Raw genomic sequence first — 16161 nt, 5'->3', positions numbered from 1 at the left:
ATGCTTCAGGAAGCATGGGGTGAAATCTCTTCAGATTACCTCAACAAATTGACAACTAGAATGCCAAACGTCTGCAAGGCTGTAATTGCTGCAAATTGAGGATTTTTTGATGAAAGCAAAGTTTGAAAGACACAATTATTATTTCAATTAAAAATCATTATTTATAACTTTGTCAACATCTTGACTATATTTCCTATTCATTGTGAAACTCATTTCATGTATGTTTTCATGGAAAACAAATAAATGTATAAATGACCCCAAACTTTTGAACGTTAGTGTATTTCTTGAACTGTAATGTTGGTTAAGGGATTGTAAGTAAGCATTTCACGATAAGGTCTACAACTGTTGTATTCGACGCATGTGATAAATACGACTTGATTTGAGCTATGCCACAAGACTACTGTAGTACAGCTGGTTCAAGGGGAGTGGCCAAAAGTGTCTTTCGGTGTTTTCGTCTGGTAGCTGACTTCTCTATCTATGCGCTTCACGGGAATGCGTAGGAGTAGGGGAAACACGCATTAGGAAATCATACGAAGAGTGGACTTCGGTTCAACCTGTATTGGATTTTCTAACTACACGTTTTAGGGACGCAACTAAATGGTAAGAAACCTGTAGTTTGACAAATGTGCAATACAATTTACAAATACCCGGCATTGGCGGATAAAGCATACTATATCAGTATTATAGGAAGTAGGCATTATGCCTCTGGTTTACAATTGTTTACAGTACACAGAAGGCTATATTCCACCATATCCGTGAGCAATCAGTTCGATGACGAAGTGATCAATGTATTGGTGAGAATATATTTAGAAAATGATGTGGAAACATTGGATAAATTATATCCGGATTTTCGTGTCATGTTAATAGTTAAATTTACGTCTTTACTGATGTTCATGTGCAATACCCGGAAGGCCTTACTAGAAAATATTGGATCATATCGCGAGTTCTCAGAACATGGTAATAATGCTGAACAATTACATGGTAACAAATCTATTTGATCCAGATGTGCTTACTCGCTACAATAAGGCTTACATTGTATTTGAGTATACATTTTGTTGTTGATATTAACAAAACCCATGTATAAAGTATAAAACGCATGTCCTTATTTGTTCTCTGGATTTGTTACCATGTAATTGATTACAGTGAAATACTTTTCTCTTACTTCCTCCCTGGGACAGGTGTAGTGACCCAGCCTGGTCCATGATGTCTCGAAGTGGCCACTCCAAGAGTACCAGGACAGGGTCATCCACAGGCCAGTGTGAGCCTCCTCAGGGACCAGGCGTCCATGTCTATCTGTTTTGGACCAAGGGAGGGGAGCGCTATCTGACCCACACAGAGGGTAAAGTGACAGCTGAGAAGCTTTCCATCTCTGCAGCGCAGACTGTGGGTAAGAACAAGTGCCATTTATTTTTTTCATGAAACAGAAACAATATTTGGTGTGAGTATTGAGAAAGAATTTAGGGCTCTCCGGTTAGCTGTGTGGTGTTCTGTTTGCTCATGTTAGAGGACATTGGCAGCCTGGCACGTAAGGGTGTGTTTGAGTTGATGACTCCAGGAATCTGGGTTTTACAGGGCATTCGGGAAAGTATTCAGACCCCATCACTTTTTCCACATTTTGTTACGTTACAGCCTTATTCTAAAATGGATTCAATAGTTTATTTTCCTCATAAATCTACACACATTACCCCATAATGATTAAGCAGAAACAGGTTTTTAGAAATGCTTGCAAATGTATAAAAAAAAAACTGAAATATCACATTTACATAAGTATTCAGACCCTTTACTCAGTACTTTGTTGAAGCACCTTTGGCAGCAATTACAGCCTCGGGTCTTCTTGGGTATGACGCTACAAGCTTGGCACACCAGTATCAGGGGAGTTTCTCCCATTCTTCTCTGCAGATCCTTCAAGCTCTGTCAGGTTGGATGGGGAGTGTCGCTGAACAGCTATTTTCAAGTCTCTCCAGAGATGTTCAAAGCTACTCCTGCATTGTCTTGGCTGTGTGCTTAGAGTCATTGTCCTGTTGGAAGGTGAACTTTCACCCCAGTCTGAGGTCCTGAGCGCTCTGGAGCAGGTTTTCATCAACAATGTACTTTGCTCTGTTCATCTTTCCCTCGATTCTGACTAGTCTCCCAGTCCCTACTGCTGAAGAACATCCCTACAGCATATTGCTGCCACCACCATGCTTCACCGTAGGGTGCCAGGTTTCCTCCAAACTAGAGGTCGACCGATTAATCGGAATGGCCGATTAATTAGGGCCGATTTCAAGTTTTCATAACAATCGGATTTTTTTTTTTTACACCTTTATTTAATCTTTATTTAACTAGGCAAGTCAGTTAAGAACACATTCTTATTTTCAATGACGGCCTAGGAACGGTGGGTTAACTGCCTCGTTCAGGGGCAGAACGACAGATTTTTACCTTTTTACCTCAATCTTGCAACCTTACAGTTAACTAGTCCAACGCTCTAACCACCTGATTACATTGCACTCCACGAGGAGCCTGCCTGTTACGCGAATGCAGTAGAAGCCATGGTAAGTTGCTAGCTAGCATTAAACTTATCTTATAAAAAACATTCAATCAATCAATTATAATCTCTAGTTAACTACACATGGTTGATGATATTACTAGTTTATCTAGCGTGTCCTGCGTTGCATATAATCGATGCGGTGCGTATCGTTGCTCCAATATGTACCTAACCATAAACATCAAGGCCTTTCTTAAAATCAATACACAGAAGTATATATTTTTAAACCTACATATTTAGCTAAAAGAAATCCAGGTTAGCAGGCAATATTAACCAGGTGAAATTGTGTCACTTCTCTTGCGTTCATTGCACGCAGAGTCAGTGTATATGCAACAGTTTGGGCCGCCTAATTTGACAGAATTTTACGTAATTATGACATAACATTGAAGGTTGTGCAATGTAACAGGAATATTTAGACTTATGGATGCCACCCGTTAGATAACATACGGAACGGTTCCGTATTTCACTGAAAGAATAAACGTCTTGTTTTCGAGATGATAGTTTCCGGATTCGACCATATTAATGACCTAAGGCTCATATTTCTGTGTGTTATTATGTTATAACTAAGTCTATGATTTGATAGAGCAGTCTGACTGAGCGATGGTAGGCAGCAGCAGGCTCGTAAGCATTCATTCAAACAGCACTTTCCTGCGTTTTGCCAGAAGCTCTTCGCTGTGCTTCAAGCCTATCAACTCCCGAGATTAGGCTGGTGTAACCGATGTGAAATGGCTAGCTAGTTAGCGGGGTGCGCGCTAATAGCGTTTCAAATGAGACTTGGAGTAGTTATTCCCCTTGCTCTGCTTGGGTAACGCTGCTTCGAGGGTGGCTGTTGTCGTTGTGTTCCTGGTTCGAGCCCAGGTAGGAGCGAGGAGAGGGATGGAAGCTATACTGTTACACTGGCAATACTAAAGTGCCTATAAGAACATCCAATAGTCAAAGGTTAATGAAATACAAATGGTATAGAGAGAAATAGTCCTATAATTCCTATAATAACTAACCCCTAAAACTTCTTACCTGGGAATATTGAAGACTCATGTTTAAAGGAACCACCAGCTTTCATATGTTCTCATGTTCTGAGCAAGGAACTTAAACATTAGCTTTCTTACATGGCACATATTGTACTTTTACTTTCTTCTCCAACACTTTGTTTTTGCATTATTTAAACCAAATTGAACATGTTTCATTATTTATTTGAGGCTAAATTGATTTAATTGATGTATTATATTAAGTTAAAATAAGTGTTCATTCAGTATTGTTGTAATTGTCATTATTACAAATACATATTTAAAAATCGTCCGATTAATCGGTATCGGCTTTTTTTGGTCCTCCAATAATCGGTATCGGTATCGGCGTTGAAAAATCATAATCGGTCGACCTCTACTCCAAACGTGATGCTTGGTATTCAGGCCCAAGAGTTCAATCTTGGTTTCATCAGATCAGAGGATCTAGTTTCTCATGGTCTGAGAGGCTTTAGGTGCCTTTTGGCAAACTCCAAGCAGGATTTAATGTGCCTTCTACTGAGGAGTGGCTTCCATCTGGCCACTCTACCACAAAGGTCTGATTTAGTGGATTGCTGCAGAGATGGTTGTCCTTCTGGAAGTTTCTCCCATCTCCACAGAGGAACTCTAGAGCTCTGTCAGAGTGACCATCGGGTTCTTGGTCACCTCCCTGACCAAGGCCCTACTCCCCCGATTGCTCAGTTTGGCTGGGCGGCCAGCTCTAGGAAGAGTCCTAGAGTCCTGTTTCCAAACTTCTTCCATTTAAGAATGATGGAGGCCACTGTGTTCTTGGGGACCTTCAAAGCTGCAGAAAGGTTTTGGTACCCTTCCCCAGACCTGTGCCTCGACACAAGCCTGTCTCGGAGCTCTATGTACAATTCCTTCGACCTCATGGCTTGGTTTTTGCTCTGGCATGCACTGTCAACTGGGCGACCTTATATAGACAGGTGTGGGCCTTTCCAAATCATGTCCAATCAATTGAATTTACCACAGGTGGACTCCAATCAAGTTGAAGAAACATCTCAAGGATGATCAATGGAAACAGGATGCACCTGGGCTCAATTTCGAGTCTCATAGCAAAGGGTCTGAATTCTTATGTAAATAAGGTATTAGAGTTTTTTGTTTTTACATTTGCAAAAATGTCTAAAAACCTATTTTCACTTTGTCATTATGGAGTTTTGTGTGTAGATTGATGAGGACATTTTTTTTATTTAATCCACTTTAGAATAAGGCTGTACCATAACAAAATGTGGAAAAAGTGAAAAGTGTACTTTCTGAATGCACTGTATGTCTTTAAAAGGGTGAATCCAAGGTGTGCGTAACCTATATATCTGTCCCCCTAGGTATCACTCCACTGTGCCATGTTCTGTTTTCCATGTATGACCCTGAATCCCACTGCTGGTACAGTCCCAACCATTTTTTCAACCCAGAAGAGCAGACAAGCCTGACACTCCATTATCGCATGAGGTTAGTGTGTGCGTGTGTGTGTTTAAAAAAGGCCATCCCGTCCCCTCCTTTCAACCTACATTTCCCTCACACTCCCTTCATTTTCCCTTGAGTCCTGTTAGTTTGGCTGTTCAGCCTACCTTAGTTAGCCCTGCCGTTCCCAACCAATCAGAGCTCTTGGAAAGGCGCAACTGGACACTGCACCCACTCAAGTCAGAGTGTTATCTTTGTCCGAAGAAAGAAGACGCACATTTCTGACGTCGATTTTTATTGTGGACAGCAACAAGAATACCTGAATGTGGTGCGTGCATCAAAATAACCATTCGGAATAAATAATTCATTCGGAGTAACACAAGTACTATTCCACCCAGATTTACTCCCAGTCTAGATTCATGTTATATGACCAGAAGTGTGTGAAGAGGAAAAGGAAATTAAAACCCTGAAAAGAGAAGCATCGTCATTGTTCTGACCGGACATCCTGTGGAGGGTCAGAACCTAGAGAAGCATCATCATTCTGTGATGGATGTAGTCTATCACAGTGCCATCCGTTTTATCACCAAAGCCCCATATACTACCCACCACTGCGATCTGTATGCTCTCGTTGGCTGGCCCTCACTACATATCCGTCGCCAAACCCACTGGCTCCAGGTCATCTATAAATCTTTGCTAGGTAAAGCCCCGCCTTATCTCAGCTCACTGGTCACCATAGCAACACCCACCCGTAGCACGCGCTCCAGCAGGTATATTTCACTGGTCACCCCCAAAGCCAATTCCTCCTTTGGCCGCCTTTCCTTCCAGTTCTCTGCTGCCAATGATTGGAACAAAATGCAAGCTGGAGTCTTATGTCTCCCTCTCTAATTTTAAGCATCAGCTGTCAGAGCAGCTTACCGATCACTGCACCTGTACACAGCCCATCTGTAAATAGCACACCCGACTACCTCATCCACATATTATTACTTACCCTCTTGCTCTTTTGCACCCCAGTATCTCACTTGCACATCATCATCTGCACATCTATCACTCCAGTATTAATGCTAAATTTTTATTATTTTCGCCTCTAGGGCCTTACCTCCCTACTCTTCTACATCTGCACACACTGTACATAGATTTTTCTATTTTTATTTTATTTTGTGTTATTGACTGTACGTTTGTTTATGTGTAACTGTGTTGTTGTTTTTGTCGCACTGCTTTGCTTTATCTTGGCCAGGTCGCAGTTGTAAATGAGAACTTGTTCTCAACTGGCCTACCTGGTTAAATAAAGGAGAAATAAAATAAAACAATTGTTCTGACCGGACATCTTGTGGAGGATCAGAACCCAGAGAAGCATCAGCATTGTTCTGAGCGGACATCCTGTGGAGTATCAGAACCCTGAGAAGCATCAGCATTGTTCTGAGCGGACATCCTGTGGAGTATCAGAACCCTGAGAAGCATCAGCATTGTTCTGAGCAGACATCCTGTGGAGTATCAGAACCCTGAGAAGCATCAGCATTGTTCTGAGCGGACATCCTGTGGAGTATCAGAACCCTGAGAAGCATCAGCATTGTTCAGAGCGGACATCCTGTGGAGGATCAGAACCCAGAGAAGCATCAGCATTGTTCAGAGCGGACATCCTGTGGAGTATCAGAACCCAGAGAAGCATCAGCATTGTTCTGAGCGGACATCCTGTGGAGTATCAGAACCCTGAGAAGCATCAGCATTGTTCTGAGCGGACATCCTGTGGAGTATCAGAACCCTGAGAAGCATCAGCATTGTTCAGAGCGGACATCCTGTGGAGTATCAGAACCCAGAGAAGCATCAGCATTGTTCAGAGCAGACATCCTGTGGAGTATCAGAACCCTGAGAAGCATCAGCATTGTTCAGAGCGGACATCCTGTGGAGTATCAGAACCCAGAGAAGCATCAGCATTGTTCAGAGCGGACATCCTGTGGAGGATCAGAACCCAGAGAAGCATCAGCATTGTTCAGAGCGGACATCCTGTGGAGTATCAGAACCCTGAGAAGCATCAGCATTGTTCTGAGCGGACATCCTGTGGAGGATCAGAACCCAGAGAAGCATCAGCATTGTTCTGAGCGGACATCCTGTGGAGGATCAGAACCCAGAGAAGCATTAGCATTGTTCTGTATGAACATCCTGTGGAAGGTCAGAACCCAAATCCCAGTCAGTATAATTGTGCTAGCGGGTGAGGGCATTCACAGCCGACCGCTCAGAAGGGCGAGGGCATACCAGCCAACTGTTTTTATAGTGTGTATGTGTGTGTGTGTGTGAGAGTTAGAATTGGTCTGTATGGGTCGACGATGCACTGTATGCTTTTACGTACAGGCATATTTATATAGGGAATTTTCTCTTTCTGTTCCCAGGTTTTACTTTCGGAACTGGCATGGGTTGAGTGAGAAGGAGCCGTCAGTGGCGCGATATGCCCCACGGTCAGGGACAGAGCACGGGGGCTCACCTCTACTAGAAATGACCTCCCTGGAATACCTCTTCTGCCAGGTGAGTTTCAGAATGAGGCGTGTTTTATCCAAAATGTGTTTGTATTCATATATTCCTGTGGAAGTGTGCATTAACATAATATTCCTGTCACATGGACATTTTAATATTGTGAAATAAGTCATTTCCCTTTTGTTTCTCTTAGGCAAAGTTTGATTTTGTGAATGATGTCACGCCGATGGAGGATGCTCAAGGAAAAGAAGAGTTGAGTAGCTTTAAGAATGAGAGTCTGGGGATGGCTGTGCTGCACCTCTCTCACCAGGCCCTGTGCTCAGGCTGCACGCTACAGGAAGTGGCCAAGTCTGTCAGGTAAGCCATGAGTCAGAGGGGATGGGTGCATTGCTTTAGGAAGGGCTTTGACAAGGTTTCAGACATTACTATAGTCTGAGGCTGTGTTGAAAATGGTACCTTATTCACTATCAAAACTAGTGCATTATATAGGGAAACTAGTGCCTTTACAAACACAGCCGTAATGTTTTGATTTACTTCCTTATTCCCCTTGCCATACTGTAGCTTCCTGCGCTGCATTCCGAGATCCTTCTCCAGACACATAGCGAGGGACAACTTCCTGACGAAGATCCGTATCCGGCGTGTGTTTGCTGACTTTGTGAGGACCTTCCAGGAGCACACTGTGGACGTAGGACGCCTGGGCTCCCAGGAGGTCATGTATAAATACCTGTCTACTCTGGAGCACCTAGCCCCCCGCTTCGGCACCGAGACCTTCCTCACGGCCCACCTGGAGCTGAGGAAGGACGGGGGCGACGGGAGCGGCTCCTACCTCAACACCAGCCACGCTCACGGGGCCTCTGACCCTGAGAACTTTGGTCCTCAGGCCATGCATGAGGTCATGGTGTCTGGTACCAAGGGGATTCAGTGGAGGAAGATCACAGTGCAGAAGGTATGTCTGTCTGTCTCATTGGATGTCTATCAAGCTCTTTGACTGCTAGTTAAAACTGTGAGTTGCCTTTGTGTGTTTCTCGTAGTATGCCTTCTGTGGGATGCTCTGTAAATTGTGTCTATCCATTCTAGGCCCAGGCCAACAGTTACTTTGGGAACGATTACTTAGGGAATCGGAAAAGTGTGAAGCAATCGCCTCTCCAGCAAGAACCTAAATCCTCTGACACATGGACGTCTTTCTGCGACTTCCCTGGAATCTCCCACATCACCATCACTGGAGCCAACGTCAGCATCATTAAACAGGACAACTTCTCTATGGTTCGAGCACCTGCCTCTCAACTGCTTTCTGTTGGGCCCCAAACTTATCTTGACATACACACACGTAGCTCCATGTTTTGTGCAAATCCCCCATTGACAACAGTGCATGATTTATGCGAAAACCTAAGTCAAGTGTGCAGATCTCAAGTTAGGTTTGTGTGTGTGTGTGTGAAGTTGCATCTTACTATATGATGTATGTCTGTATGGAAGCAGAGTATCTGACTGCGAAATGTGTGTAGGTGGTGTTTTCTGAGGATGATGTGTTTATATGTGTGTAGGAGGTTCAAATGAATTCCAGCCTTGAGGCTCTGTCTTTCGTCTCCCTCCTGGACGGGTACTTCCGGCTTACTGCAGACGCACACCACTACCTGTGTCACGAGGTGGCTCCGCCCAGAGTAGTGCTCAGTGCCACCAATGGCCTCCATGGACCAATGAAGTGAGTAACACACACACAGACAGACAGACAGACAGACAGACAGACAGACAGACAGACAGACAGACAGACAGACAGACAGACAGACAGACAGACAGACAGACAGACAGACAGACAGACAGACAGACAGACAGACAGACAGACAGACAGACAGACAGACAGACAGACAGACAGACAGACAGACAGACAGACAGCCAGCCAGCCAGCCAGCCAGCCAGCCAGCCAGCCAGCCAGCCAGCCAGCCAGCCAGCCAGCCAGCCAGCCAGCCAGCCAGCCAGCCAGCCAGCCAGCCAGCCAGCCAGCCAGCCAGCCAGCCAGCCAGCCAGCCAGCCAGCCAGCCAGCCAGCCAGCCAGCCAGCCAGCCAGCCAGCCAGCCAGCCAGCCAGCCAGCCAGCCAGCCAGCCAGCCAGCCAGCCAGCCAGCCAGCCAGCCAGCCAGCCAGCCAGCCAGCCAGCCAGCCAGCCAGCCAGCCAGCCAGCCAGCCAGCCAGCCAGCCAGCCAGCCAGCCAGCCAGCCAGCCAGCCAGCCAGCCAGCCAGCCAGCCAGCCAGCCAGCCAGCCAGCCAGCCAGCCAGCCAGCCAGCCAGCCAGCCAGCCAGCCAGCCAGCCAGCCAGCCAGCCAGCCAGCCAGCCAGCCAGCCAGCCAGCCAGCCAGCCAGCCAGCCAGCCAGCCAGCCAGCCAGCCAGCCAGCCAGCCAGCCAGCCAGCCAGCCAGCCAGCCAGCCAGCCAGCCAGCCAGCCAGCCAGCCAGCCAGCCAGCCAGCCAGCCAGCCAGCCAGCCAGCCAGCCAGCCAGCCAGCCAGCCAGCCAGCCAGCCAGCCAGCCAGCCAGCCAGCCAGCCAGCCAGCCAGCCAGCCAGCCAGCCAGCCAGCCAGCCAGCCAGCCAGCCAGCCAGCCAGCCAGCCAGCCAGCCAGCCAGCCAGCCATGGCTCCCACTACAATTCTGACTGTCTTTTTCAGTGATGACTTTGTGCTGCAGAGACTGAGGAAGGAAGCAGAGGGAGCCTTTCTTGTGCGCTGGAGCGTCCTCGACTACCACCGCATCATATTAGCTGTTCTAAACAAGAGTCAGGTAAAAGTGCCTCCACACCAAGCCCTGAAGGACGAGGAACATGGGAAATGTAGAGTCCAAAAATATAAAAAGCAATACAATGTCAGTAGAAGTTCTATATTTGGATGCATGTGTGTCTCTTTGCTGGCTTCCTGTAGGATGGACAAGCTGCAATCCACAAGCAGTTCAGGATCCTGCATAGTGGTTCAGTGTTTGCTCTGGAAGGCTTGGACCGGGAGTTCTCCAGTGTCAAGGAGCTCACCGACAGCCTCAAGACCTTTGTGCTCAAGTCTGGCACGGACAATTTCACTGTGAAGAAATGCTGCCTACCCCGACCTGCAGGTTAGTTTGTGTGTGATGTGTTTTTTATAGATGTGCATTGGTGTTGTTCTGACCCTAACATACAACAGCTCAACATATGTACAGAGATGTTATTCTGTAAGGAAGTGTTGTGTGTCCATGTTTTCCTATACTGTATTTAAATGAGTGTTTGTGTGCTGCAGAACTGTCCAACCTCTTGGTGAGGAGGCAGGGTGCGGACCAGTGTGTTCAGCCTGACTCTGTGGCCCTCTGTCTGACTCAGCTGAGGTTCCATCAGATCAAAGACAAGGAGATCACCCGGGTGAGAGAGAGGGCATTCTTCTCTTCTATACATCTCTCTGTCAGCGCCCTCCTTTGTGTGTGTTTCACCTGGGTTATATTCATTAGGGCACACCGTAGCGAAACACTTTGCAGCGGTACCTCCCAGTTTCACTAAATTCCAATACATTTTCCCTACTGAACACTGATGCTCTTCTCTATCTTTGTCCGGTTTGTACCCAGTACTTCTAAAATGCCTGTACGTCTGTTTGTCCCTGTGCTTAGGAGCAGCATCTGGGCCGTGGGACCAGGACCAACATCTACTCGGGCAGTCTGTTGGTGTGGGGCGGAGTGGAGGAGGAGGATGAGGAGGACAAGTGGAACAACAATCTTACTGATCGCAAAGAGATCCGAGTGGTTCTTAAGATCTTGGACCAGAGCCACAAGGACATAGCGTTAGTGAGTTACCATTAATGTATCATTATCCTCTTACAGGAATTGATTGCGTGATGAGTAACCTTACCAACTCTGTTGAATGTGAACCTTTGTTTACAATGTCATGATAATCCTTCCTCTTTCCTGTCCTCTCGTAGGCGTTCTTTGAAACAGCCAGTCTGATGAGCCAAGTATCTCACAGTCACCTGGTCTTTGTACACGGAGTGTCTGTCAAAGGATCTGAGAGTAAGTCACCATGGCACTACTCAACCTCACACTTCCTCTTTCAGCTGTGCAACTTCCTTCTTCAGCACTGACACTTCCCTCTCAGAAGGTTAATTGTATTGGTTGTTTGAATTACTAGGCAACAGGACTGGTGTACAGTACAACCACAAGCCTGACTCTCAGCCAAACCATAGCCTTTAAATTAGACTCAATACAGTGAAGTGTCGGTCATCTCTAACAGTGAGTGGTGTGATCCTTGATAATACTCCTTGTCTTTGACCTGTCTGCAGACATCATGGTGGAGGAGTTTGTGGAGTTTGGGCCTCTGGATGTGTTCCTGCGAAGGGAAAGGGCGCTGGTCACTCCTCAGTGGAAATTTACTGTAGCCAAACAGCTGGCCAGTGCCCTGAGCTACCTCGTAAGTCAGCCTGATACCCTCACAACAAACTAAGATTACTCCTCACTCATTGTATGAAACAGTGATCTTTTAGGATGTTGATCTCCTGTCTTCTGTGATAGTCCCTCTGTTTCAAACTGTAAACCCTTGTGTCCATAGTTAATGTATTGCCAACCCTCATCTCCCACTATTGAGTGTCCTGAATGTTCTTTATGTTGTTACCTCTACCACCTGGTTACTGCAGGAGACTAAACAACTGGTACACGGTAACGTCTGTGCCAAAAACATTCTGGTGGCTCGCCGTGGTCTGGAGGAGGGCTCCTTTCCCTTCGTCAAGCTGAGCGATCCAGGCATCGCCCTCAGCGTGCTGTCCAGAGAAGGTTAGTTCCTACTTGACCAATAAAACAGTTAGTTCCTACCAGACCACTTCCGTGTTGGGCAACACTCACTACATGATAAATAGAATCTCTTCACAGTGAGTTATTTTGTCAACACTCAATTTCCGTCTCTGGTGATTTTGCTTGGTCTTCATTCTTTTAGATCAGATTGAGTCACAAGAAGCCCTATGCAAACCACTTCCTGGTTGCTGTGAGGCCCACTTCCTGGTTGTCTTGCACTTGCCATCATATTGACACTTAGCAGGAAGGCTTTAGAGGTTATTTAGTTTGTCTTGTGAGACCATGTGATTCATGAACCTACTGAATGTAGTGGTATTATATAGCCTGGTCTGACTTAGACTGTCTCTATGCCCTACAGAGCGTGTCGAGCGAATCCCATGGATCGCCCCGGAGTGTGTGCCAAGCGGTGCCCCATTCGGCAGTGCTGCCGACCAGTGGAGCTTTGGAGCCACACTGCTGGAGATCTGCAACAATGGAGATTTGCCCATGAGTGGCAGCACGCTCACTGAGGTACCTACGGCCCTATCGTCACTGCCCTTCAATTCTCCTCCCTCTAATCATAACTCATTTATCTGCCATCCTCTTACCATGCCTGTGATTCATGCTGACCCCTGACCTCTCTCCTGCCAACAGAAAGAGCGTTTCTACGAGACGCGGAGTCGCCTCACCGAGGCCTCGTCGCAGGAACTGGCCAGCTTCATTAGCATGTGTTTGACCTACGAACCCCGGGAGAGGCCGTCCTTCCGCACTGTGCTTCGAGAGCTCACTGAACTACAGATCAAGAGTATGTCCTCTCCTTTTATTCTTTGGATCACAGTCTGTTTCTCTCCGTTTCCTCCTCTAGCATTTAGATTGACCACATTTTTGTGATTGATTAGTGTTGCTTTAATGTTGCTCTCCTGGTTTCTGATCAGATCCTGACATATCCCCCCTGGAGTCTCTCCCGGACGCTGACCCCAACGTTTTCCTCAAACGCTACTTGAAAAAGATCCGGGACTTAGGAGAGGTGAGTTAATTTCCCCGCAGGACAACGTGACTCTTATAAACACCTCTGTGCTCTTCATCTTCTGTTGTACTTTGTGATCTACTAGCGTTATGTAAAACATTATTCCCTGGCCTCCCTCTAACTGAGAGAATGCTTTGTGATCTCTCTTTGTCTCCAGGGTCACTTTGGGAAGGTGATTCTCTATGTGTATGACCCAGCCAACGACGGGACAGGGGACTATGTAGCAGTGAAGGCCCTGAAGCATGAGGGAGGCAGCCATCTCCGTGAAGGCTGGATGAAGGAGATTGAGATCCTCAAGTCTCTTTACCACGGCAACATAGTCAAGTACAAGGGCTGCTGCTCTGAGCTGGGTGAGTGGCATGTGATCCAGCCAAGCTCACCTGTCTGCCATCCACCTGCTGTATATGACTGGCAGTCTCATTTTCATACAATGCTTGTTTATTACATTTCTTGCTTGGCTCCTTCCTACATATGACATGTTCATGTGTGGGGGGTTTCCAGCATCTGTTCACATTTACATGTGTAGGGTAGCATTTGTATGTATGAGTGACTGCTGGAAATGCCTGTTTCATTGTCTCTACAGGAGGGCAGACGGTGCAGCTGATTATGGAGTTTCTACCGCTGGGCAGCCTCAGAGAGTACCTAGTCAAACACCGCCTGGGCTTGGCTCACAGCCTCCTCTTTGCACAGCAGATCTGCCAGGTGAGACAAGAGCACTGCACGGGGGGCTGGTAATATAAAGATATATGTAATCTAGATTCCTTCTAGGGTTCTGTTTAGTTCTGTAGCAGGTACACTGTTTGGGTTCAAGTTAAAGATTTGCTATCCAATATTGGAGTATTGTTTTATACAACAATAGATTAAAGTACTCTATTTTCTTCTCTAACCGCTACTCTCTTTCACCTTGGTCTCCCTCATCTCTCCTTCTGCTCCTTCTGCTTTTTTTCCTTTTTAAGGGGATGGATTACCTGCACTCGAAGCGATACATCCACCGGGACTTGGCTGCCCGGAACGTACTGGTGGAGAATGAGCATCTGGTGAAGATCGGGGACTTTGGCCTTACCAAATACATCCCAGAGGGAGATGTTTACTACCGCGTGCGTGAGGATGGAGACAGTCCTGTGTTCTGGTGAGTCCTGGAGCCATTGAGTAATTACTTCCCTGCTGGGCTCTGGGCTGCTAATTTAGAGTCCAGATGTGTGCATTAAAAGGTGTCTTACAGTAAACTTTTACTTTATTTACAGGTATGCAATTGAGTGTCTGAAGGAGAGCAAGTTTTCCTTCTCTTCAGACATTTGGTCCTTTGGCGTGACGCTCTATGAGGTCCTGACCCACGGTGAATATCGTCAGAGCCCTCCAGTGGTACGAAATGACACCCTCTGTCTCCATCTAAATCCGCATGATCCATTTAATCAAGGCCACCAACCCTTTACATAATTATGATGCAGTCAGTGTGTGGTTTGCTGAGTGTATTAATTGTGACGTGTGCGTTTTGTATGTGTTTTTTTTTTATAGAAGTTCGTTCAGATGATGGGTAACGTGCAGGGTCAGATGACGGTGATGGTGCTGATCAAGCTGCTGGAGAAACACAATAGGTTGCCCTGCCCCCGAGACTGTCCTAGTGAGGTAAAGCATACAGCTAAACACTCACACAGTCATCATTATTTCTGTAAGCCAGATGCACCTAGGGAAACAAACCTGTCTTTGTTTTCAACAGATCCGCATGTTGATGCAGCATTGTTGGGACTTTGACCCTGCGAGAAGGCCATCTTTCAAATCCCTCATTGAGTCCATCGAAGCGATTCGCAAGACATACGAACGGCAACCCAATGTGCGGCTGGCCCAAATTAGCCAATGAGAACCTTACTTTTTCACAGGCCAGCTGGCCTTACTCCTGTATAACTCAGCACTTTGCTACATAAGTCTACTCTAGAGTCTACACCACACCCTGAACCACAGTGCCCTCTGTCTGTTCTGAAGGAGTAGACTGCTCTTTGTATTAATAAATAGGAACTCAGGTTTTTAGTAATTCTCATCCATTCATTCATATAGATGAGCCCTTAGTGATGGCACCTGTTTTATTTTGATGTGACAGATATTATTTTTTTAGGTGTGAAATTCCCTGAATGGCAGCTATAGTGCTGTCTCGGGAGGAGAACCGGGTCCAGGTTCCGTGACTGATCAAATTAGGTTCTACCTTTTAGCCCGAGTTGGAGGATCCCATTCATATGAAATATTTAGTATCCAGAACAGGAGAGGAGTTGTCATTGCACATGATTTGTCACTCATAATGTTCACATGATTAATATAACACTTCAATTGAGGCATGTATATTACCAACAGTTTCTCTTTATTTCTGTATTGGTGTAAATATAAAACATTTACTGATTGTATTGTATCATATCATGTTTTTCCTTATGTTTGTATGTATTAAATGTTTGAGTGGGCGAATGTTGAAAATTAAGCATTTGTATCCCTTGACTGTGTTTAATAAATTTGACCAAAGCCCAAAAAATGCAGGTTGTGAATTGTTAGTTCATCATTTGTAACACTTTCACCGAATGTAAATGACCAATTGTGTATTTATTTAAAAAAGAGGGTTGAGTGCAAAGCTAAGGGAAGTCTGTTTGCCAACTTGAGCAAACTGTCTACTCAGATGTGGTATGATAAACATGCTAAGGTCCAGTGTGCCTCGAGGCGAAAGCTAATTTGATTTTATGCCTAAATAATTTCCCTATTAGTTGAGCTTTTCCAAATAAAATCAATTTTCCTGTCAATCAGCGACATACACAGCTGAATGTAATGCAAACACCTCAACTTCTATTGAATCAGAAATTATATAGTGATTTTCTCCATATGTTCATACCGGTAATTCAATTCAATGTACTGGATCATGTGGGTTTGTTGAATTTGCAGTGGGCATCACTGGTTTTGATTTATGACAGGCAAGCTACAACTACCCGCCCCG

General features: G+C 45.8%; 1 protein-coding gene across 3 annotated transcripts; it reads left to right on the top strand.

Moving 5' to 3' along the window:
• The first annotated feature begins 448 nt into the window (after positions 1–448).
• LOC139565421 (non-receptor tyrosine-protein kinase TYK2-like) lies at positions 449–15708 on the top strand. 3 transcript variants are annotated; one of them, XM_071385753.1, is made up of 24 exons: positions 449–600; positions 1179–1387; positions 4866–4989; positions 7326–7458; positions 7601–7764; positions 7969–8353; positions 8485–8670; positions 8949–9106; positions 10063–10174; positions 10312–10495; positions 10657–10775; positions 11018–11191; positions 11326–11413; positions 11683–11810; positions 12034–12169; positions 12546–12697; positions 12821–12971; positions 13102–13193; positions 13351–13543; positions 13777–13895; positions 14150–14322; positions 14438–14555; positions 14709–14819; positions 14911–15708. In XM_071385753.1, the coding sequence occupies exons 2-24, from the start codon at positions 1201–1203 to the stop codon at positions 15049–15051; spliced, it is 3528 nt and encodes a 1175-aa protein (XP_071241854.1). In that variant the 5' UTR covers positions 449–600; positions 1179–1200; the 3' UTR covers positions 15052–15708. The 3 variants fall into 3 exon arrangements, with proteins under 3 accessions (XP_071241854.1, XP_071241855.1, XP_071241856.1); XM_071385754.1 differs by lacking the exon at positions 449–600 and having other exon boundaries at positions 1270–1387; positions 4930–4989; XM_071385755.1 differs by lacking the exons at positions 449–600; positions 1179–1387; positions 4866–4989 and adding an exon at positions 6205–7107.
• The last annotated feature ends 453 nt before the right edge of the window (positions 15709–16161 follow it).

This window comes from Salvelinus alpinus, chromosome 36 (genome assembly GCF_045679555.1).
Source record: "Salvelinus alpinus chromosome 36, SLU_Salpinus.1, whole genome shotgun sequence".
NCBI classification, from domain to species: domain Eukaryota; kingdom Metazoa; phylum Chordata; class Actinopteri; order Salmoniformes; family Salmonidae; genus Salvelinus; species Salvelinus alpinus.
Note: the sequence above shows the minus strand (reverse complement) of the source record. Positions and strands in the feature narration are given on the sequence as shown.

What these genes read in the sequence shown, in the direction of transcription:
- LOC139565421 (XM_071385753.1), top strand. Translation starts at nt 1,201, where the DNA reads ATGATGTCTCGAAGTGGCCACTCCAAGAGTACCAGGACAGGGTCATCC. An exon ending in CTGTTCTAAACAAGAGTCAG is followed by an intron (nt 10,175 to 10,311) that starts GTAAAAGTGCCT and finishes GGCTTCCTGTAG; the next exon opens with GATGGACAAGCTGCAATCCA. An exon ending in GCCACAAGGACATAGCGTTA is followed by an intron (nt 11,192 to 11,325) that starts GTGAGTTACCAT and finishes GTCCTCTCGTAG; the next exon opens with GCGTTCTTTGAAACAGCCAG.